Source organism: Eschscholzia californica, unplaced genomic scaffold (genome assembly GCF_041429995.1).
Source record: "Eschscholzia californica isolate CP2 unplaced genomic scaffold, dmEscCali1.0.p SCAF_1, whole genome shotgun sequence".
Lineage (NCBI taxonomy): Eukaryota > Viridiplantae > Streptophyta > Magnoliopsida > Ranunculales > Papaveraceae > Eschscholzia > Eschscholzia californica.
In genome coordinates, this window is record NW_028238198.1 from 37,194,556 (window position 1) to 37,218,347 (window position 23,792).

The 23,792-nt window shown below is 38.7% G+C and overlaps 3 protein-coding genes across 6 annotated transcripts; 1 reads left to right on the top strand and 2 right to left on the bottom strand.

Annotated features, from left to right (window-relative positions):
- Positions 1–3,133, top strand: LOC147566524 (putative beta-D-xylosidase 5). The gene is made up of 5 exons (XM_086653018.1): positions 1–608; positions 730–1,035; positions 1,136–1,305; positions 1,398–2,251; positions 2,350–3,133. Exons 1-5 carry the CDS (start codon positions 93–95, stop codon positions 2,949–2,951), a joined length of 2,448 nt encoding a protein of 815 aa, XP_086509144.1. The 5' UTR covers positions 1–92; the 3' UTR covers positions 2,952–3,133.
- LOC147566525 (uncharacterized) lies at positions 3,122–9,057 on the bottom strand. The gene is made up of 5 exons (XM_086653017.1): positions 7,998–9,057; positions 6,768–7,110; positions 4,728–6,657; positions 4,357–4,563; positions 3,122–3,676 (listed from the first exon to the last, which is right to left on the bottom strand). The coding sequence occupies exons 2-5, from the start codon at positions 7,043–7,045 to the stop codon at positions 3,359–3,361; spliced, it is 2,733 nt and encodes a 910-aa protein (XP_086509143.1). The 5' UTR covers positions 7,046–7,110; positions 7,998–9,057; the 3' UTR covers positions 3,122–3,358.
- Positions 9,058–14,456: 5,399 nt separating this feature from the next.
- Positions 14,457–23,578, bottom strand: LOC147566526 (bZIP transcription factor 16-like). Of its 4 annotated transcripts, none has more exons than XM_086653024.1 (15): positions 23,330–23,521; positions 19,045–19,122; positions 18,609–18,729; positions 18,495–18,530; positions 18,348–18,404; positions 18,164–18,262; positions 17,946–18,035; positions 17,752–17,811; positions 16,921–17,084; positions 16,778–16,832; positions 16,435–16,468; positions 16,105–16,343; positions 15,911–15,988; positions 14,895–15,020; positions 14,457–14,783 (listed from the first exon to the last, which is right to left on the bottom strand). In XM_086653024.1, exons 3-15 carry the CDS (start codon positions 18,663–18,665, stop codon positions 14,697–14,699), a joined length of 1,182 nt encoding a protein of 393 aa, XP_086509150.1. In that variant the 5' UTR covers positions 18,666–18,729; positions 19,045–19,122; positions 23,330–23,521; the 3' UTR covers positions 14,457–14,696. The 4 variants fall into 4 exon arrangements, with proteins under 4 accessions (XP_086509150.1, XP_086509148.1, XP_086509149.1 ...); XM_086653022.1 differs by having other exon boundaries at positions 18,940–19,122; XM_086653023.1 differs by lacking the exon at positions 19,045–19,122 and adding an exon at positions 22,212–22,496 and having other exon boundaries at positions 23,330–23,520.
- Between the last annotated feature and the right edge of the window lie 214 nt (positions 23,579–23,792).

A 23,792-nucleotide genomic window follows, 5' to 3' on the forward strand; every position in this document is an offset into this window, starting at 1 on the left:
AATCTCTTTGTTATTTTGTGCTCCTATAAATATTAGACCCAAGATGGAACCTGAAAACCATTAAATTAAAAATCACTGTAATTAATTAAAAAATGGCAAAGCTTGAAGGTGTTTTTCTTACATGTTTGTTTATTTCCTCTGTTTTCTATTCATATATCAGTTGTACAATAGCACAAGACAGCCTTCACCACCATCACAACAAACATAAGAAGAATGGTGGTGGTGGTGGTGGTGGTGGCAATAAGCATACAAGTAGTGGTATAAATTACGGTAGCCATGTATGTGACCCCGTTAGGTTTGCGAAAATGGGGTTGGACATGAAGAAATTTAGGTACTGTGACTCGTCTCTTCCTTACGAAGTCCGGGCTAAGGATATAGTAGATAGCATGACTCTAGCAGAGAAGGTTCATCAGCTTGGGAACAATGCAACTGGTGTTCCTAGGATTGGCCTTCCTAAATATTCATGGTGGTCAGAAGGACTTCACGGTGTTTCGGATGTTGGTCCGGCGACCTATTTTGATAGTGATGTTCCTGCAGCAACTAGCTTTCCAACTGTTATTCTTAGTTCTGCTTCTTTCAACAAATCTCTATGGAGAAACTTAGGCCAGGTAATCTCTCTCCCTCTGTGTATATCTGTCTGCCTGTACGTATTTCTTATAATTGTTCGCGGAAGAATATACATTAACACACATAGAAGAGAAGATGACACATGAGTGTTTTAAAATGCAGGTCGTTTCAACAGAGGCGAGAGCAATGTACAATCTAGGAATAGGAGGACTAACATACTGGAGCCCTACAATCAATGTAGCAAGGGATCCAAGGTGGGGAAGAATTACAGAAACACCAGGCGAGGATCCGTTTGTTGTTGGCACCTATGCTGCTAATTATGTTCGAGGATTGCAAGATGTCGAGGGCCACGAAAACGCAGCAGACTTGAATCATAGGCCACTTAAGATTTCTGCTTGCTGTAAGCATTATGCTGCTTATGATGTCGATAACTGGCATGGAATAGATCGTTACCATTATGATGCTAGGGTAATATATAACAAAGATTAATTCCAACAACAAATTTACTTCTTCTTTTTAGTTACATAACAATTTTTTCTTGTATGTATACGATAATATATACATAAAGGTGACAGAGCAAGACATGTTGGAAACATTCCTTCGGCCGTTTGAGATGTGTGTTAAAGATGGTGATGTTAGTAGCGTTATGTGCTCATACAACCGCGTTAATGGCATTCCTACCTGCGCTGATGCAAGACTTTTGAGAGAAGTCATTAGACAAGAATGGAATCTTCATGGGTATTTATTTTGATTCATTTTTCTAAATATACATATAGATATCTAGCTAGGTTTAATCATGCATATATGTGATGATGATTTGGATACTGCAGGTACATTGTGGCTGACTGTGATTCAATTGAAGTTATGGTTGATGGACACAAATGGCTCAATGACACACATGAGGATGCTGTTGCACAAGTTCTAAAAGCTGGATTGGATTTGGATTGTGGTGATTATTACACCAATTTCACAGCCAACGCCGTAAAACAAGGATTGGTTGGAGAGTTAGAAATTGATAGGTCTCTTAATTATCTCTATGTTGTTCTTATGAGGCTTGGGTTTTTCGACGGTAGTCCTAATTTTGCCAACTTAGGGAAGGACAACGTATGCGCCAATGATCATATCGAATTGGCAACCGAAGCAGCTAAAGAAGGGATTGTTCTTCTCAAGAATGACAACACTTTGCCTTTAAATTATGCAAACTACAAGAATGTTGCCGTTGTCGGTCCTCATGCCAATGCTACCAAAGCCATGATTGGGAACTATGCAGGTATTCCATGCAAGTTCACCACTCCACACGGTGCCTTCTCTTCCATTGTAAAGGCCACTTATGCTGCTGGCTGTAGTGATGTTGCTTGCCAGAGCGATAGTTTGATTAATGAAGCAACCCAAGTTGCTGCTAATGCAGACGCTACTATTCTTTTTGTTGGTTTGGACTTATCAATTGAAGCTGAGAGTAGGGATCGGAATGATCTTCTTCTTCCTGGTCACCAAACTCAACTCATCAACCAAGTGGTTAGTGCATCAAAAGGTCCGATCGTTCTTGTGATAATGTCTGCAGGTGGAATTGATATTTCATTTGCTAAGAATAACCCTAAGATCAATTCTATCCTTTGGGCTGGTTATCCTGGTGAACAAGGAGGTCAAGCCATTGTTGATGTTGTCTTCGGAAAATACAATCCTGGTGAGTATTAATGCTCTGAAAATTTTCATTCATCGTATTATCAAGCTAAACGAATGACTTCATTAAGTAACTGATCTGAATCATGAACTGTAAAACAGGAGGAAGATTACCCATCACATGGTATGAAGCTGACTATGTAAACAAACTGCCACTCACATCAATGCCCCTAAGGCCGGTCGAAGAGTCAGGGTATCCTGGAAGGACATACAAGTTCTTTACTGGTCCAACCGTTTACCCATTCGGTTATGGTTTGAGCTACACCACCTTCAACTACCAAGTAAACTCTACCTTAAAGCCTGTGTATGTGAAATTAGATAAGCATCAACATTGTCGAGATCTCAACTACGTGCCCTTAGATAAACCTCCTTGCCCCGCCATCTTGGTAAACGACTTAGCTTGCACTGAACAGTTTGAGCTCGATGTTATAGTACAAAATACGGGGAAAAAAGACGGTAATGATGTCGTGTTGGTATATTCAAAGCCTCCAAAAGGAATTGCAAGGACTCACATAAAACAACTGATTGGATTTGAGAGAGTTTTTGTGCCAGCAGGACAAAGCAAAACTGTTAACTTTGTTTTCAATGCTTGTAAAAGCTTGGAAATCGTAGAAGACAACGGCTACACACTTCTGCCTGTTGGAGAACATACCATAATGGTTGGAGACGGAGCCATCTCGCTCCCTCTTAGCGTTAACCTATAATCAAAATTGTTAACAACGACCTGCATAACTCCCACTCCTAAATTCATTATGATTGATTGTAAGTTGTAACATATAACTGCACATAGTACTCTGTAATTATTTCTCAAAGTTTCAGTGAGTGACGATCGTATGTAATCTTCAATCTCACTTCAAAATTTTATACCAAAATCTTAAACTCAAAACTTATTTATGCATTATTGTTCACTAAAAAGTACCTGAAATATTCAAACAAGTAATCCAACCCCCATATAATGAAAAAGAAACACAAAAACTATGGTCATTGTAGTACTATGCTGTAATTTTTACACTTCCAACTTTATCCGAAAAGAAGGGCCAGAAAGATCAGTTTTTTAACAAAAAAAAGTATGAAATGAAGAAATTTTGGAGACAGCATCACCTTCGAAACTTCAATCCAACCTGAATTCTTGCATGGATTTAGGATTGTACAGGATATCAAAGGGTTTATTGTCGATACTATCTTTTAGAATAGTGATTTCACCTTCTTTAATATGTAAATCTTCTTCAAGAGTTTCAATCTTTTTTCTCAACATGTTCACTTCAGAGTTCAGTAACATGTTTTTTTCACTATACTGCTTCACTTCGTCCCACATCACATCTCTCTCTTCAGAGAGTTTCGGCAGTACCCCTTTCATTATCGCCAACTCCTTTTTACATTCTTGTAGTTCAACTCTAAGCTGGTGAATATTATCATCCTTTTTCAACATCTGTTTCATTATCGTAAACAACGGGAAGTCATAATCATCTCAAAACATGTACATAGAAGTTCGAGATAAATTATGACCGTACAATAGAAAATCAAACAGAACTTACTAATTACATGGCAATACATAATTTCTCGAAAGGATTAGAAGTGAGAACTTATTTTGTTGAATAAGATTTCTTGTATATATTTATCTCTCTAACAAAATAAGATCTTAAAAGAACGTTCTTATCAAGTTCGAATATATTTAATAGCTGAAGACACACATATCGAAAGAAGATTTGTTTTTAGACCCCACTCCATCAGAGAGTTAAAATTACAGAATAACTCGTGATTAGGGAAGCAAATTACACCTACATGCTAAAACTAACTCAGAATGTATAAGTTATGTGGCCAAATAATGAAATTGAATAACTAATGATGAGCTATAGTTTTTCAGAAACACCAAACTAAATTTCCAGCCTTTCTGTCTTTTTCTTTTCTGAAAAGCAATTTTAAACAACAATTAAGAGGAAGTGATACTAAGTAACTGTTTTTATATGTTAATCAAAACTAGCATGAAATACTGTGGACATGTTTCAATTCTATGCAAACCTAACGCCCATAATTAAGAATCCATATGAAAAAAGTTATTATCTGATAGAAAATTCATTAAAGGGAGCGGTTTATGTGGGATATGGTCACCTGAAGTTCCAGATCCTTCATCCTGTGGGATGCACTGGTAAGGGAATCTAGTGCACCCTGGACTTCACATCGCAGTATATCATGGCCCCTTGCTGCTGTCGCAACCTCTGCTTGCAGTCGCTCAACTTCGAGCTCTTTAGAAAACATCTTTTCTCGCAGTAAACTTGTCAGTAGAGATTCTTCCATTAGCTTCATTGCAACATCGTCCTACAATAGCAAAATGAGAATAGTAAATCGAGTGTAGAATACAAGAATCAGACAGAACTAATTTATTAGATACCTATTGTGTCCAAGTTAATTTTGAAACTTAATTGTGTCCAAGTTAATCAGGCCACAAATCCACTGCATGAATATATTAACCACCAATTTACCTCTAAAGCCCCTCTCCTTTTCCCTGATCTATCACTCTCACTGCACGCCGAGTGAGACTCCAATCCAAATCTTTTGGACTTCTCATCCAACATTGAAGATATTGTCTGCAGACTTTTTGTCAGAGCTTCAATTCCCCGTCTGAAGTTCTGGACTTTGGTATTAGCTTCAACAATGAAATATCCATCAAACTCATTCTTGCAGATTTCTTTAACATGCGTAGTGATCTGATTTGTACTCCCCTTAATATATCTCAGTAACTTCTCACACAATTCACTACTTTCTCTGAATAGTGACAATCCTTGAGTTTGTAAGCAGCTAACACGGTCGTGTAGCTGCTGATCAAGCCTGAAGCATGAAAACACACCATCCCTGCCACAGCTTTGCAACCGGTCCAATAGATTTATGTTCTCGTGTCGAACTGTTTCAACTTCCAGCCGCAAAGATTTCACTTCAGCTCGTAAAACCTGTTCAACCCCTGTCAATCTAGCGAGCTCCAGTTTCCCGTTATCGCCATCATAGCCATGGGATTCTTTCCTACCAACCTCCTCACCGAGTACTTGACGGAGGCCTGTAATTGTCTTTTCTTGTTCACTGCAAGTCCGTTGCAATCTTGCTACAGTTTTCTGCAACTCCTTGTTTTCCTTATCTTTCTCTTTGTGGCTTGTTCTAATGCAGTCTCTCTCAGTCTCCACCCCTGTAAACTGCTCTTTAAGTTCCGAAAGACTTTTATGAAGACCCTTGTTCTCCTCTCTTGATTCTTCCAATTTTGCCATAAGTTCCTTCAGTTGTAACTCTGAATATGACATCTTCTTTTCGTTCTCAACTTCCCTGCCGCTGAGTGAAGAGACTTCTCTTTGAAGTGAGACATTTTGCTCTGCCATCTCCCTTACCCTCTCCCGTAGCCTCTGCTCCTCCAACTGGTACTTCTCGAGCTTGAATGACCACTCACTTGACCTTCTATCCAACTCTTTTTCCAATCCTAACTGCAACTCATTCTTTTCTTTTTCCAGTTTCCTTGTTTGAGATTCAAAATCCAACTTTGCACCTCTAAGTGCTTCTCTAGCAGATTCTCTCTCTGAAATTCGACACTGTATTTGGGTCGAAACTTCCACAGCTAAGTCCCTTTGCTCCTCATTGATACTTCTAAGCGTCTGAAACAACTCTGATATGCTGAAATCGCTACCTCGAATAAAGTTATTTTGCTCAATCTCTTCAGATATACGCATCACCCTCTCCTGGGCTTCCTCTCCCCTCATACGTAACATATCCTCATCCTCATCCTCCTCACTACATGAACTTTTGGTTCTAAACGGTGAATCAATTATGTTGTTCTTTTGGATAAAAATATCAGTATTGGGGTAAGGATTCGGTTCCAAGTCCTCAAAGATGTCTTCTACTGTGGTTGGGGTGTCAGGTTGCAGATCCCTTGATCTTGATCTAGGTTTCTGAGGAAAAACCTGAGATAGTCTCTCAACAACATTTCTTGCAAGTTTTTGTGGAGATTCAGGCAAATATTCTTTTCTAGGCTGAGGCTCTCTAATATCTCTGAATGAATAAGACCTTACTTTCTCTTTCCGAATATCTGTTGGTGAAGCTGGTGCGGTAGGGTAACCTCGTGGAGGCCGAGAACAATTGGGAACTCCATTACTGGTTGTGTTTCTTAGAGAATTGTGTTTCGATCTCAAATTTCTCTGCTGATGTTGTTCCCCGTCAATATAAAGATCATGTACTTTGTTTGAAACATGCATTAGGCGAGCTGAATCCAGTTCAGGTGGGACTGGAGGTGACCCATAAGAGTTCCCAGATAAGTCATTGGAATTTTTTGACGAACATGAAGAGGCAAGCTTTTCCACCTCAAATGGCCTCCTGGTAGCTGGACCTCCTCGTCTTTTAGGCTTGAATTGTCTCTCCGGAGTAAGAGAACGACAACTGATACAAATCAGAAAACTAAAATTAATCAAGAAAGTGTGGAATGAAATTCCTTTTAATTGAAAGTAGAAGCTCTGAACTGAAACTTGAATAAACCGAAAGGACCTTACCCACTAACAAAATCAGAAGATTGTGATGGAACATTGCTATTTGTAGGTGATCCACGATATGTTGATGAAAAAGAGAGGCTCCGTCTAAGAACTGACCTTGAAGCAGAGTTTTCGCTGTCTGGAATTTGTTTTAGACTTTTGCTGGATTCCCTAGTATTTTCTGCTCCGAAAGGCGCATCCCAGTAAATCTTCTCTTTATCAGGAGGCGCAGGAGGAGGAACAGGTTCGCTAGTTCCATTGCTGGATGTAGAAGATCTGAAGGAGAATATCTTCCTCATCACGAAATCCTCGAATAAAATCAATATTGACGCAAGAAGATCAACTCTTATTTAGAGTTATGCTCCTATTAAGAACAGAAAAACAAATCAGTTAGTTCCTAAAAATTTACAAAGAATTAAACACGATCAAGTCTTCTTCCCTAATAATCTTTAATACCTTTTGGAAAGGGTTATTTAAATATACGAATGCAGTCGATAAATGACAATGAACTACAAAAGATGTGGAACATATAGACCACCTCGTCTTAAAAAGAACAGAAGCAATTGTGGAATCAGTGAATTAATCATGAAATGAGACAGCAATAGTAGGAGAAAAAACAAGATTATACACTGGTAATCATGTAAAGCTACTGCAATAATGTCGTTGTTGTGGTATTTTCAAAACCCTAAACATGTTAAAGTCATCAAGTGAAACAGTTCATAACAACATTAAGTGGAAATGAAACATACTTATTAGAAGTTCAAGAACCCTAGAAACTATATCAACAAAAACAGTGAGTCCTATGTGATTCCCAACAAAATCTAATCAACATAATTAAATAAAGCAAGAAGAGAAAAAAGATAGAGGGTAAACAATCTTGATACATAATTGAAGTAACTCAAAGATCAACTTATTCTCAAAATGGGTTTCAATCATAAAAAATGAAAAATAAAAAAACAGATCTCCAGTTGTGAATAACCCAATTGATTAGAAACAAGAAGGAAAGAAAAATGGACAAACCCCAGTAGTTCTTCGGATTCAGTAACTTCCTCTCTCTCTCACTATGAATATTCTGAATCAGATCTTCTTATATGATGCTTGTTTTAGAAAACAAGAAAAAACCCAGGAAATAAAAACCCAAAATAAACCCCAAAGAAATCAAATCATGCCAATTATAATCTTTCCTAAAGGAAATTGAACATCAAAATCGCCAAAAAAAGGAAGAAATAAAGTAGAGAGTAAAGAGATTACCGTTAACAAGGGGAAGATTTGAAATTCAAAAAGCTGGATTAAGAAAGGAAATAAAGAAATGGAGAGAGTGAAGTAATGGCTGCTTCCTGAATCAATCAATCAAAACCCTTGTTCTTGTCTGTCCGTCGTCTCTGGTTTGTGAATGGGCGGAAATTGGATTGCTTTTTAACTCGGCGGATATATTTTTAGTGAAGTAGAAATGGAGAAGGAGGAGCGTTACAAGAAGAATAAAAAAAGGCGGACGGCTTAGTTGTTCAAAAACCCTTCTTTTTTGAAAGGTATTGGTGGGGGTCTACCAGCAGCAGGCTTTCACTTTCATGATAAAATTTCCATTGTCAAAGGCCCATTTATTTGCCTATCTTTTTTCACTATTGCTAAAAAAAAAAAAAAAAAATAGTCCACTGAATGTACTTCAAAATTCTAGATGTCTCAGGTTCGATTCCTAACCAGAGTGAAATTTATGGTTTACTGGAATGGCCTATAGGCTATAGCGTAGTGGTATGGTGTTTAGGAATCTTATTAAAATAGTAATGACAGTTATGAGCATATTCTATCATTTCATGCTTCAAAACCATGAATGAAATTTTTTAACAAAAAAATAAACTCGGCTCCGGCTTCAAATAAATACAAATAACTTCTACAGTATATAACATTAGGTTTTTTTTGTTTCTGAAAAGATATAACATTAGGTAGAGTGTTTTGTTTTTCTAAATTCTACCACTATTTTCTTATTTCGGTCATATCTTTTTCTAAATCCTCTCTATTTTTGTTACAGCAAAGTGGAAAACTCTTTTACCAGAATTTTTATTTGGATCTAGGATGTTCAAACTCAAATGAGGGTTTCTTCGTCTGTAGTACAAGACGAAGATTCCGCACGAGAGAGGAGGGAGAAATAGATGAAGACAGTGGTGGTGGTAAGAAGAAGAAGAAAAGAAAAAAAAATTATGTTCTCACAAATTCGCTAGCAGTCTAGCAGATGGCACGCTGACGTTACACGGAAGAAGGGTGAAGATTTAAGAGAAAAATCATATTTTCCCACCTCAAAAATCTTCATATCCCCAAATTTTTGTTGTTCTCCAAACCAACAGCAAAGACCACGTGTTTACTCGCTTGCGTTTTTTATACCAAACAACTAATTTCTTACTTTATGGAAACCTAGTAACTTAAATATTTTTTAGAATAATTAGGTCAACAGTACGAGGGAGTAGAAATATGAGCTAATATAGTAGCAGTGTAGCACCCTTGTTATTCTTTTTTTAAACGGAAAAAAAAAAGAGACAGTAAAGAATTAAGACTGGCCCATCTAAATGAATATTGTCTCTTCAATTATTGCAGTTCATAATTTGGTATTGCCCTTATTAAATCCCGGTGATAGTTAGCCCTTATTCATAAAGGAAATGCACCCGCAAACACTTGTGGACGCTGATTAGAGAACATAAACCGGAAGTTATTTTTCTCTCAGAAACCAAATGCATGAACACCAACATAAACAAGCTACTGAATTTGGGCATGGACTATACCAGTTACACGGTGGAGCCCAATAATAAAGCGGGGGGACTGGGTTTATTCTGGACCAAAGAAATCAATATGGAAATATTGTACGCGGATAGGAACATTATACAGGCTCGAGCCTCTTTCACGCCTGATAACTCTAATTTTATTCTATCTTGTTTCTACGGAAGTCCCTACAAACATAACCGTATGGACCCTTGGCAGACGCTAGTTAGCTTAGCACCAAATAATAGCCTTCCTTGGGTAATAATAGGGGACCTAAACACAATCCTTCATCCGGATGAGAAAACAGGAGGTAGCCGAAAAGTTCCGACCCATGTTCGAGGTATTAATAGTTTGATCAATAATTTAGGGGTTCGGGATGTGGGATTTAGTGGTTACCCTTACACCTGGTCGAACAGGCAATTCAATGGCAACTTGATCCAAGAGCGGCTGGATCGAGCGCTCACAAATGACAACTGGTTAATTGAATTCCCCGATACTAATCTCATTCATCTCCCAGGGGTTGGATCTGATCACAACCCCATTCTGCTGACAACAAACCCCAGGCCTAAGCTGGGCCCCAAACCGTTCAAATTTATTCGCACATGGATGTCTCATCCAGAGTGCAGCCAGTTCATTCAGGAAAAATGGACCTTCAATCCCGCTCAAATCCATATGTCGCTAAACCGGCTGGCGGGACATCTTTCGAGGTGGAACAAAGAAGTGTTTGGACATCTAGATAGCAAGATCAAAAGTCTGACGAATCAACTTCAGAGGCTCAGAGACAAAGATTCCGTTCACAGAATCAACAAAGAGCTGGAAGAGGCGTATAATCAACAAGAAAGCCTGTGGCGTGAAAAGTCGAGAATCGATAACATTCAACTAGGAGACAGAAATACGAAGTATTTTCATTCGAAAGCGATTCACAGGGGACGGAAAAACCAAATCATGGCTATCAAAAAGGAAGACAACTCTTGGACCAATGAACAAAGCGAAATAGCGAGTATCTTTCAAACTAATCTTAAGCAAATATCTACCACTAATGGTCAGGAGGCGGAGATCACCTTCCTAAACCTTTTCTCCACCCAAATCACCGAAGCTCAAAATACGACTATAACTGCGACGCCAAACAAAGAGGAAATAAAAAACGCAGTCTTCTCTCTGAAACCGCATGCAGCTCCGGGACCCGACGGTTATCCCCCGTACTTCTATCAAGCCAATTGGGCCACGGTAGGCAGGGATATAGAAGAAGTAGTCAAGAATTTCTTTCAGTACAATTTCCTCTCGGAGAGGGCCAATCATACTCACATCTGTCTGATCCCCAAGACTAAAACACCGCAACACACCTCGGATTACAGACCAATCAGCCTGCTGAATACCACCTACAAAATAATTGCCAAAGTCCTTGCCAACCGACTCAAAAGCATTCTGCCTTCCCTGATATCTCCCTTTCAAGCGGCGTATGTCCCGGGAAGACAAATCACGGATAATATCATCATCAGCCAGGAACTGGCACACTCTTTTAAAAAGACGCGAGGAGCCAAAAGCTATTTTGGGCTCAAACTAGACATGTCAAAAGCCTTTGATCGTGTAGAATGGTCATATCTAGAGCTGGTCATGGCTAGGCTGGGTTTCGCGGAGAAATGGATTACTATGATTCATTCGTGTATTGCTACCTCCTCGATGGCGGTCCTTATCAATGGCCGGCCGGGCCCTTCGTTCAATGTCTCTAGAGGCATTAGACAAGGGGATCCCCTATCACCTTTCCTCTTCACCCTGGCCATGGAAGGTTTGAGCATACTCCTGGAGAGCTCTAGCAATCTCCCTGAATTCTGCGGTTTCCCTATCCCAAACTCCACCCTCTCCATCAAACATTTATTGTTCGCGGACGACTGCATCATTTTTGGGAGGAACTCTCTCGACAACATCAACACCTTAATGAACATCCTTGATATCTTTGGAAAGAACTCGGGCCAGGTTATCAACTACTCCAAGTCTACCATCTTTTTCTCAAAAAACACCCATCCAAAATTCAAACGCATGATCATTCGCAATCTAAAAGTACACCAAGCCTCCAACTTGGATAAGTATTTAGGTACGCACCTATTCATCGGAGCCAATAAAAAACAAATCTTCTCCTCCCTGATTTCTCAAATACAGAGTAAACTTTCGAAGTGGCACACCAACCTCCTCTCCCAAGCAGGCCGTGCGGTTGTGGTCTCCACCATAGCGGCGGCCGTTCCCCGATACCAAATGCAATGCTTTGCCATTCCAAAGGGTATAAGCAACCGCATCGAGACCCTGCAAAGGTCTTTCTGGTGGGGAAAAGCTAAATCCATTCATACTATCAAGTGGTCTCAAATCTGCAAGCCTAAAAAAGAAGGTGGACTGGGCTTCCGCCTTCCTACTATTGATAACCAAGCCTTCCTCAGCAAATTAGTGTGGCGGGCACTGAAAAATCCAGAGACCCCGTGGGCTAGGCTTCTGAAGAGTAAGTACTTTCCAAAACAGCCTAAACCAAGAGCAGCCAATCAAACCCACTCCTGGTTGTGGAAATCTATGTTCAAACATTATGATCAGGTGTCAAAGCTGATCTTCTGGGAGGTCCATAAAGGTACTAAGGTTAACATTTGGAATGACTTCTGGATTCCAAACTATCCCCCGCCTATAGCGAATCACCAAAATAGCAAGTTGGAGTGGGTATCACAACTGATCACTAACAACCAGTGGAACAAAACAACTATTACGCAAATATTTGAACCTACTATATGTAATGCTATTCTCAGTATTAACTTACAGGAATCACACGAGGACAAGATGAGATGGACACTGACAAAAACAGGTAATTTCTCTATACGATCTATGTACCACTTTATACGACAAAAAAATCAAAATAACCAGGAAATGGAATTGATAAAATGGAACTTCATTTGGGATCTTAAAACTATTCCCCGAATTAAATTATTCTTATGGAAATGCTGCACAAATAGTCTACCGGTTAGAGATAGAATTGGGAAATATATAGGCAATATCACCAAATGTACCTACTGTAATGATGTAGAAACGATTGCTCACATACTCCTGAAATGTGATTATGCTAGACAAATATGGCTTCAATTTCATGTACATTCCGATAAGATTGACCACTTAGGTGAATGGATCATTCAATGGAAAGACTTAGATGAAGGACAAATAATATTATTTGCGAAAATTATCTACTTTATCTGGAAGGCAAGATGTGAAAAGATTTTTGCAGGAAAGGATTAAACCCCATTACAGACTGTAACAGTGATAAAGAACACAATAGCAACGACGAAGCCTCATTCACTCACAACGTACAAGGACATAGAACAGACGGAAACAGCATCGGAAGGCCCTTATATGACAGTCACAGTAGATGCATCTTTCACAACGGCTCAGGAACCGGCAGGCTATGGTTGCGTCTTGACCGATGAACACTCCAACTTCGTGATAGCACTGGCGGACCATATACGAGGACAGAATTCGGAGGAATGTGAATGCCTAGCCATACTCAAAGCATTACAATGGACGGATCAACTTCGAGTTAATAGGATACTCATACAAAGTGACAACCAAAACCTCATCAACATAATTAACAGCAAAAAAGCTACGATTCACTGGCAGTCGGAGAAACACCTCGATGAAATTGGCAAACTCAAGAAGAATTTCGACTACATAGCCTTCCGGCACATCTCGAGGGACAACAACAAAGAGGCAGATAAGCTCGCAAAATGGGGTAGAAGGAAGATGGTACGATCCACATGGTCGTCGTCAACTTCGCTGGAGGAGGTCCTGTTGTAGTTTCGCTTTTCTTTCTTTCTCAACAAAAAAAAAAAAAAAAAAAAGTTAGCCCTTATTAAAGAGAAGGGCTTCTAGTCCTTCTGTTTACTTCATTGCTTTGTACTGAACTTTTAGTTGTAATGAAGTTTTTTTTTTATTTTTTGTTGAACTTTTTTTTTTTTGATGAGAGGAACATCGCATTACCAAAACCAAGAGTACAAAGAACAACCAAGAAACTAAAGCAAATCAGAAATAAACGTAGGTACAGAATTCCACACATATCTGCAAGCATTCCTTCTTCCCCATTTGGCAAGCGCGTCTGTAGGAGTATTGCATTCTCTAGGAATAAACGTGAAGATGATGCCCTCGAATTTATCTATAAGGATCTTTACTTGTTGCATAATCTTTACTGCTTGCCAGTGGAGTCCGACACTGTGACCGTTGATAAAATTAATCAAAGATTGATTATCGCTTTCTATATGAGCGTGAGTGATATCCAATTGTAATGCCCATTGGATACTGTAGAGGATGGCTAGGCTTTCACATTCTTCCGCATTTTGGCATCGCACCGAGTCCGCCGCTGCTATAATGAAGGTGGACTCTTCATCTCTGATGATACATCCAATACCGGCCGGATCTGTAAAGTTGGTAAAAGAGGCGCCGACGTTTCTCTTCCAAAAAAAAAAAAAATCTAAGGTTTGATTTTAGAGCACTTCACTCACTAAATCTAAGGAATACATTTTACTTGGTAAACTGCAATGTCAGTGAAACTTTTCAACCCCTTTCTTCAACAGAGAGAGGGCCTCTGACTATCTGAGTGTTAAAAAGGCGCCTCCTTCAATCACAAATCCTCCTTCATACTATTTGCTTTGAGAGAGGCGCCTTCGACACTTTACAGGGATGTCTTTAAAACTCCCCATTCTCAATCTGTCCTCTTTGCATGGCACACCTGATGCTATATGAGGTCATCTATACCCAATATCATCTTATTTTTTATTTTATTTTGTTGAAGCAATATCATCTTATTGGTAAGCCACTATTGTGTTTATAACCATATACAAATCAAAAAAGGTACTAGGCCATCATACTATATATGACTAATAACATCACTATTGTCTTATAAGTTTTCCCCTAGAGGAATTAGATTTCTTCCAAGACGAGCCATGAAAAATATTCCTATAAATATTAATATTGTCCTGTCGAAGTAATAAAGTTTTAGCCTTAATTGAATACTACATCCTTCTCATGAACCATTTGGTTAGTAAGACTGACAGAAACATCTCTATCCTTTGTTATAATTAAATCCTAACTAAAATAAAAGAGAATTAGTGGTATGGGTAAACTAAAAGAAGCCAAAGTCAGGTTGTAATGAAAACTAACAACTCTCTCTCAGACAAGTCTATGTTAGCTACTATTTTGGGGATTAGACTGCGGCGGAATATCAAGTTCGCGAACTCTTGGGTCCTCTCCGGTATGTTTCCGAAACTTGTCCTGCACAATTCCGATGAAATGCATAAATTAGGTTTTTTTTAAAATGAACAAGAGAACAATAGAAACTAAAATGCTATTCTCAAATAAAAACGAAGAGGAAGCAAAACTCACAGTAAGAGAAGCATTTTCAGAGGCCAGCTTTTCACATTCCTCACTCATATGTCCCAATTCTTCTCTGAGTGTAACATTCTCTTGTTTTAGAGCTTCCACACGCTTGGCAAGCTCATCGTACTCAGCCTGGCTCAACATCGGGCATTAGTGAAAACATCAACATCAAACCACAAAAGAAAAACGAGTTTCTGAATGGAAAATTTCAAAAGCCACGTAGTTGTAAATGATGGCAGTGAACTTTCTACTATAATTTGAGATGCTACATTTACTATCAATAGTTGTAGGTAAAATCCAAAATTCATTTGCAAACAAGATCTAAACAAGAATATCGAGAACAACAAAACGAAGAGAAGCGGCAACTTAAAAAAAAAAAAAAAAAAAAAAAAAGACACTCCATTATGATCATAGCTTCTTTGCAAAACAAATCTACTTCATCTTTTCTTATATCATACTCAAATGAGTCAAACTAATTGTGTCAGCCTGTTTGGCATTGCATTGTTTTTCTATGAAAGACCTATGAACAGTTTTTAAATTTTTGAAACTGTTCTCTTCAATAAAATAGTGGGAGGAGCATAGAGGATAGAGAGTAGACAGCGAATACTTGCAGCACTGCGAATATTCGCTCCCATTACACTTCGTTTGCAACGACATACTTGTATAAATTTAAAGGTATAGTTAGTTTTACTTTGACTCCTAAGATGTGGCACTTATTTAAACTACAAATTCAAATTACTGGGGCCTCAAATTGAGCAGTAATGAAGATCTAAAGTACAGAGTCACTAAGTGCCAAACTCTATGTACAACTATGTAAGTACAAAGAGCATGTCTGTATTATTTCTAGACCCTCCTCTGACAAAAAGTTGTGAAATTACTGTAAGATCCACCAGTCAAAGAAATTTTATCTTGTCAAACTCATGGTTTACAAAACATACAAAGAAGACAAGCAAATAGTGCTTTGAGAAGCAAAACACAAGATACGTGCTCTTTTATTCAACTGTGTAACATAAAATGCTTACCTGCTTTCTCAGCCTAGAGCGCCGAGCTGATTCTCTGTTCGATTGCTTCCTTCTTTGCCTTTTAAGCTCTCTCTCATCCTGGAAACACAAATGGAGTAAGAACCTCACAGGCATATATATATATATATAGAGAGAGAGAGAGAGAGAGAGAGAGAGAGAGAGAGAGAGAGATGCAATAGAACCAATAGACTAACCTGTAAGCAAAGTTCCGGGGTAACAGCTTCATGAGATCCGATAACACTGGATGAGACTATAGCAGTTGTAACTGGTACCAGAGTGAGCTTTGCTCGGGCTGCAGCAACTTCAGGCGAAGCAGACTGTCCCCAGTAATCCATTCCAATATTCAGGTTTGTTGTTGGACTGGTAACACTGGCAGCAGGCACTCCCGCAACCCTACTCCCACTTGAGATACTGCCCCCATTTTGGACCTCAGCTGCAAAGCAGCATATGCCGTACACATTTTATATCTAATACTAATAGAATAATTAAATAAATGATGGAAGGACATTCAGTTCATAAATTACCGCCAACTGAATCTTTTCCACTCCGATCTGAACCCTGTGAAATTAGTCAGATAATTGTTTAAGCTATTCAAAAGAAGACAATGGATAAAGCCGAAATTACCCAGACAAAAAGAAACATAGGCTGAAAATCTCAGTTTCAAACACCTCACAAGGATTATGAACCTGATGATACTAAATCAGTCCAAACTTTCCATGTTTAAATTATAAAACATTAAGCAGGTTTTCAAACTTTTTAGCTCAACTTTCCGCATCATGGAAAAGGCTTATAATTGAGGAATAATATTAGATAACATCTAGATATGTTTACCATAAAAGCATTAGAATTAGGGCTGAAGTAACATACATTGTGGGAATTGGCGTCACTTCCTTCACTTGACTCTTCTTCCTCACTGTCACCACTGTACATTTGTTGGGAAATGCATGATTATATAATCCCATAATATAACAAATGAACTATGAAGTCTTGAGAGCTTGAAGGCATCTTACCTCTGTGACAAGCCACCACCATTATCAGATGCTCCTGATGCTTTTTCAGTCTCACTACCCTTGCCTGTAAGCATACTAAGGCTTCCTAAGCTTCCCTTTGACCTCTTTATAGGAAGTTTGCCCTTACTTTCGGCTGTCTTACCTTTGCCACCGCCAGCAGAAGCCTGAAATGTCACAGAATTTTCATACTTTGGCCGCATTATAGATGACAATGACATAAATGAAGGACATCTGAAGTCAAGTACAAGTGCAACAAACTTAAGTCATGTCAGAAAACGAGACATTTGGAAACATCGAACAAAGAAGGTACTAAATCTTTTTACCCACTTTGAGTCATCAGAGCTTTGACATCATTTGGGGGCATATGCAAACTATCAGGCATTGAAGAGGGCAGTCCACATGCCAGACCTAAAGTATATTAAATGAAAGATAGCTATATCACCAAAATGCGTTCAACATAACCCAGTGTTGATGTACATAAGCATGAACTGTGAAATCCAGAATTCCAGATGGTGGTGAAATATGTTATTTGGCCATCTTTTTAGGATTTAGGAAATTAGAAAATTATTAGCGCTCACTAAGAAGTCAAAATGTATAACATGCAGCTATGCAGTGTCGTTATGAAACGAAATGTTAGCTGTTAGTTTTAAGTTATAGTTTACTAAAAAGCTTTGAACATAGAAGACCACAGTCATTTGGTCTGACAATCTGTTTGAGATTGTAATGACAATGAGATGATTTACTAGCACCATTGTAAATACTACTTCCAGGCTTGTGTTTAGATGTGACATCCTTTGCCACAGCAAATGGTTCAGACTAGCTCATACTCACAGAAGCATCAACAGTTCCATTTGGGGAGAGCATTGTGTAAGGCCCATATGGATGAGAACCCTGAAACACATGAATTAAATAAGGAAATGCAGATGAGATAGAATAAAGAAGTTGCATTTTATTAGGTTATTAGGTAGACATAAGTAATTAAATAATGAGAACAAATGACAGCATAGAAGCTTATGGTTACCTACCGGTGGCATGGATGGATGAGGATAAATTCCCCCAGGTGGATACATGGTAACATAGGGGGATGGTGCCGTTCCATATGGGGGAATCATGTGCTGCAGGAAGAAGACACGTAACATGTTACGATTGTCTAAACTTAAGAGAAAAGGCCTACGAACTACTTACAAGTCAAAGTATCATCAGAACCTGTACAACCAAGAATTATATGTACATCAAGGAGTACCTGTCCCCATACGTATGAATGAGCTTGAGGACTGGATGCCACGGAAGAATGAAAATAGCCAGGTGGGGGAATAGGAGCTCCGACAGAGTTACAGTATGCCTACAGTGAGGAAACAAAATGAAGGGCTCAGGAACAATGAAATGTGAGGATAAAAAAACACCATGAGAATGTGAAAGTCTGGGACCTGATATGAAGCCCAGTCAGGAAAAACTGTGGCAGGATTGCTAGGAACATGTGGCTCCTGCAGGATAGAGCATTAGATAATAACAAAAGCTAAATATTTCGACATAATTACTTCGTAGAAACAGAAACCATGGTCCAGATTCCATACCTGCACTGGAGATGACTTTGGTGTTTGATTTTGCTCCTGGAGAAAATAATATTGTTAACAAACTATCTGTGAACCATCAACAAGATCATCTAGTAAGGATATTTGGTCTCTTACCTGCACCAAAGATGACTTGGGTGTCTTAGTTGGAGCCTCAATATTTTCATTTCCCATGATTTGAGGTGTTGAGTGCTCTTAAATCCTGTCCAAAGTCATGCTCAACATGCAAATTGTCTTCCTGAAAATCAGTTCAAGAAGAATATGAAAGGCCATAAACTTATAGATTTTTATATTTGCGGTGGAAAAGGAAACTGCTCAAATTATTATCAGTCAAAATTGAAACTTAAGTATTTCAATCAACAGAAAAGAAAGGCTTAACCCTATGGAGCTGAAATGCTGAACACCAGCAGCAGTAAAAGTAGTGATTTTTCTCGGTATAAACTCTTACTCGAAAATTCAGATTTAGTATGTATACCATTGATTCCCCCTTCTTTCGGCATTAGATGAGCGATGGTGATCACGAGACTTACTTACTAAACACTCAATGCCTAACCTGAATCTGAATGCTTAATGCCTTCCAGCAAGGAGAAGCGGGAAGATTCAGTAAGTGTAGTCGATAGCTCCTAGAACTCTATAAGACCAAAAGGTCAGAAACTAGTTAGCGCTCGAAGTACCAAGAGTGAATGAAAGACTTCCCTTCATCCCTTTCCGAGAAGTGTTCATACAACTGGTTAACTGAATGTGTTTTTGAGGTATCCCCTCTCCAAGTCACTTTTGCATGCAAGAAGCCAGAAGTTACCCATGATAGAGTTAAGAAGGTGAGGTTACAGATGGTACGGGTACTTGTGAGTTATGACGATTTTAGGCACTGACAGAAGAATTATATAAAGGAGTCAATGAGGCCAAAACGTGGATATGGCTTCACATTCATGCTTTCTTGTCTAAGTTACTATGTGTGCTTTTTCTACGTACATTTATATCGAATGTTGTTGCGTAATATCACATGGAAATAGCCTAAAATAATGCATTATGGTCGTAAGGTAAACACAAAAATCAAGATATGTGAAGTGTCGTAAACAAAATCTTGCATAATTATGACTAGATGCAATCCCAGAAATAATTGATTTTCCCTTCACTTGCGTATTACTGCATTCAGCCCACAAACATATATAGAGTGATTGATCAATAGTAGATAATAAAACCTCTCAATGATATTACCAAGGATAACAACAATATCACAAGGAAAGATACCAAGGATAGCTAAAATATCTCAAGGATAATTAAGATATCTCAACAACCCCCTCAAATTGATCTAAAGATGTCAGAAATGCCCAATTTTTCTGAACACTTTGAGATGAATTTATTAAAAATGTCATTGGTGAGAATACCAGCCAACAGATCTCTGAACAATTATTTAACAAATCCACAATTTTAATCCAACTTCTCTTAAATGTAAATTTGCCTACTTTTACGTGCTTCGTAAAGTCATGCTGAACTGACTCATGATCACTACTATACGATGCTTTATTGACATAATATAATTGTATTGGGTTCCTAGGCAGACAACCCAATCCACTAAAGACAAGTCTTACCTATAATACTTCACAAACTCCTAGTATCATTCCTCTAAATTGAATATTTACACTTGACTGCAACAACATTTTGGTTTTGTTTAATGTAAAGAATTACGACCTAAAAAAGGTGCCTATAGAAGATCCCATGTCATATATAGCTGCAGCCTGCCAGCAATAGTAGATCTGCATATAAATCCATGTAAGGAGAACCACTTGGTCTTCAAGTGAACCAAACAAGCACCAGTTTGGTTTGGTAAGAAAACACCCACAACCGACTACATCGGTTTGGTTATTGCCTTATTGGTGTAATTTTAAAACACCAAAACTACATCTAAACCACCTATATTTAGCATATCACATATATTTCAAATATTACATAACATAATTAATTAATAAATATTGATAAAACAAAATAATTATCTATCGTATAAAAAAAGCAAGAAAGAGATGGTGAATGTGTACAACAGAATCTATCTTTTTCTCATCAAGAACTTTAGTTTTTTTTTTTTTGAAACTTTGAATTAATAATAAAAGGGAAACTATACAAAGGGGGGGAGGTTAGTGGATATGTTGACCAATCCACGCCTCCCAATTGAAAACGACATCATTAAAGTGTGCAGAACCAATACAATTTAGATTTTTAGCCCAACCAAAAATAACTGACTTAATGTCATCCACATCTAGGTTCGAATTTGCATTTCCTTCCTTGAACGTCTTGTTATTTCGATCTTTCCATATGCTCCACACTATAGCTGCCGGAATTAGGTTCCAAATCTCTTTCTTTCCTCTCGGCTTAGGGGTGTTCTCCCATTGATCGAAAAGGTTTGCAATCGATGATGGGCAGCACCATTTGATACCTGCCGAGTTGAGGAAGTATGACCACAAGCCTTGCGCAACCTTACAGTGAATGAACAAGTGAGCACTAGTCTCCTCGCTCTCCTTACACATGATACATCGGTTGATGATCATAAAACCCCTTCGTCTGAGTGCATCCACCGTCGGGACTCTATTGATGAATGTCGCCCAAAGCATAAATCCAACTCTCGGAGGGATAGCCTTCCTCATAAGAATTTTTACTAGAGTTGGATGCATGATTTGGTCTCCTGTTTCCATCAAAGAGTAGCAAAGCTTAACCGTCAGCTTCTCTTTCTCCTCCCTTATCCATACCCTCGAATCCTGGTTACTATTTAGCCGTACCTCCTGAAGGGTTCTCAGGAGCTCCACGTATTCCGTAACTTCCCAATCATTCAAGCTCCTCCTGGTTTTGATGTTCCATACCCCAGTCTCTAAGTCCATCAACTCGCACACTTTCGCCTTCTTCTCCACCACTATAGAGAAGATGTTAGGGAACCGAACTTTTAGCATCTCGTTATCTAGCCATTTGTCCTCCCAGAACATAATCTTCTGCCCACTGCCCACTTTCCATTTGGTAATTCTTTTGAATCCATCCAAATTATTTTGGATTCCTTTCCAAACCCCACACCCATAGGATAGATTCTTAACCTTTTTAGCCCAGTCACTCGGTTCATCTCCATATTTATCTCCAATTACTTCCTTCCATAGCTTACCATCCTCCTGCTCAAATCTCCACAGCCACTTAGATAGGAGAGCCTGGTTCATGGTCTTGAGATCTTTTATACCCAGGCCCCCTTTAGATCGGGCTATCTTTACTTTGCTTCAAGCGACCCAGTGGATCCTCTTGGAATCTGATTTTCCATTCCATAGAAAGTTGCACATCTTAGTATCTATCTCCTTCAGGACACCCATAGGGATGGAATTATATACTCTTTCGTTGACGTTCAATTATATACTCTTTCGTCTTGGATTCTTTTCATAGTGGTTTTGTAACCAAAGTTACCTAGCCACCCCTTAAGTTATCGTTTTGGCACGACATCTGGGTAGGCACAACCTAGTTACGAGATAGGTTCGCTGCCTTATATAGCATTTCAGTCTTGAAAGAAAGCACAAGAGATCAGATGTATGACAGGCAGCAAGGATCATGGGACATACAACTTCGTAGAAATCTCAATCTCAATGACTAGGAAATACAAAACCTAACAGAATCATTAAACACTATCGGAGAGATAACACCTCAGATCAACCAGACAGCAGAGTGTGGAAAGAAAAGGCAGACGAAAAGATCAACCTGCGGAACTTTTATCTCAGACATAGCCAAGGAGAGCAGATCCTGAGCTTAAATCTGATCAAATTAATATGGAAGAAACACACCCCTCCGAGAGTATGCTTTACTGTGTGGTGAGCGTGTATACAAAAGCTCCCAACCGTGGATCAACTCAAAAGAAGAGGTTTAAGCATGGTAAAGAGATGTGCAATGTGCAGAAAGGAAGAAAGAATCTACAGACGACATATTTTTACATTGCCATGTGGCAGAGAACATATGGAACTACTTTGCCTTAACATTAAAGGTGAGCTGGTGCAAACCAAAAACAGATTGGCCTAGCGTTAGAACACATGGAAGGGATGAAGATGAAGAAGAACAGAAAGAATCTAATAATTTAGCGTAAATCTTGGATGATGTAATAATTTAGCGTAAGTCTTGTTTTGCCTCTTTCTTGTAAATATTTTTTTCTACTTCAGATATTCAGTATGCTGGTAACTGCATTCTTATGTTACTGTACATGAGAATGCATAAACTAGTTGAAAACACTCAATGCTTAGGCCAAGTCCAGTCTCCTGAATGATAATCGGATTGGTATTCATATCAGTCTAGTATTCCCCTTATTAACCACTACCTAGTTTGAGCTCCATCACTATTCAAATGGAAGTAATCTCGAAATGTTTGACGTTAGTTACGAATCCGGGTTATAGAGAACTCCTAGGTATAAACTTTGATTATCAATACATTCTATTCCATGGAGTATTAACACAAATTTCAGAGAAAAAAAAAACAGCTAAAGGAGAATCAATAACCTAGAGACGTTAATAATCAGATAATTTATTTCATTATTTCTAGGCAACTCAACTTTTCAAAGAAAACAGAATTTAAGAAATGTCATCCGTAGATGGAATAAGAACCCTAAGCTATAAAGACAATAAGATATCTGAAACGTGAATTTTTATGAGGAAATCAATTAGTGTTCAAAAATCAGCAAGAATCCTAATAGGCAAGCTACAAATTCGTTGCCTCAAACCAATCTATATAGAGAATCTAAATTCGGTACATGATAAAATAAAAATCAGGAAGAAACGAACCACAAAGAACACCCATCAACGGAAAGAGAAGAAAAATAAGATAGGAGATACCTAGTAGAGAGAGAGAGAGAGTCGGAATCCTCCGTTTGCTTATGGCAGTGACAAGAGGAGAAAGTATAGAGAGATCGACAAAGGGGAGAAACCCTAAAGGAAGGGAGTAGCAAGAAAGAAATTTGGGGATTTTGAAGGAAATGGAGGGAAAGTTTTCTGCACGAAGGGTCTGAAATTAAAAACTCCGCGAGAGAGTGGGGAGTAGTAGTTCAACAATATAAAAAAGGTGAGTTTCAAAAGGCGCATCCCGTAAATGTTTTTAGTGCCCCCAAACCATTGACTCGGACACTCGGTAAAGCTAGGTTGATCCTGTTAGGTTATAGCGTTACAGGGCCCGAAATCAAATCGATCTCTGGGGTTAGACGTCTACCGAATTCAACTACAATGTTTTTCGTTGAAAACTGTGGATTCAGACTGAATGTTACAAATTTCAGCTCAAGGTCTATCGAATTCAGAATCAATG

What these genes read in the sequence shown, in the direction of transcription:
- LOC147566524 (XM_086653018.1), top strand. Translation starts at nt 93, where the DNA reads ATGGCAAAGCTTGAAGGTGTTTTTCTTACATGTTTGTTTATTTCCTCT. An exon ending in TATGGAGAAACTTAGGCCAG is followed by an intron (nt 609 to 729) that starts GTAATCTCTCTC and finishes TTTAAAATGCAG; the next exon opens with GTCGTTTCAACAGAGGCGAG. An exon ending in CAAGAATGGAATCTTCATGG is followed by an intron (nt 1,306 to 1,397) that starts GTATTTATTTTG and finishes TGGATACTGCAG; the next exon opens with GTACATTGTGGCTGACTGTG.
- LOC147566525 (XM_086653017.1), bottom strand. Translation starts at nt 7,045, where the DNA reads ATGAGGAAGATATTCTCCTTCAGATCTTCTACATCCAGCAATGGAACT. An exon ending in TCTTCTGATTTTGTTAGTGG is followed by an intron (nt 6,658 to 6,767) that starts GTAAGGTCCTTT and finishes GATTTGTATCAG; the next exon opens with TTGTCGTTCTCTTACTCCGG. An exon ending in AAAGGAGAGGGGCTTTAGAG is followed by an intron (nt 4,564 to 4,727) that starts GTAAATTGGTGG and finishes TTGCTATTGTAG; the next exon opens with GACGATGTTGCAATGAAGCT.
- LOC147566526 (XM_086653021.1), bottom strand. Translation starts at nt 18,665, where the DNA reads ATGGGAAATGAAAATATTGAGGCTCCAACTAAGACACCCAAGTCATCT. An exon ending in CTGACTGGGCTTCATATCAG is followed by an intron (nt 18,263 to 18,347) that starts GTCCCAGACTTT and finishes TCCTCACTGTAG; the next exon opens with GCATACTGTAACTCTGTCGG. An exon ending in GCTCTAGGCTGAGAAAGCAG is followed by an intron (nt 15,021 to 15,910) that starts GTAAGCATTTTA and finishes ATGTTGAGCCAG; the next exon opens with GCTGAGTACGATGAGCTTGC.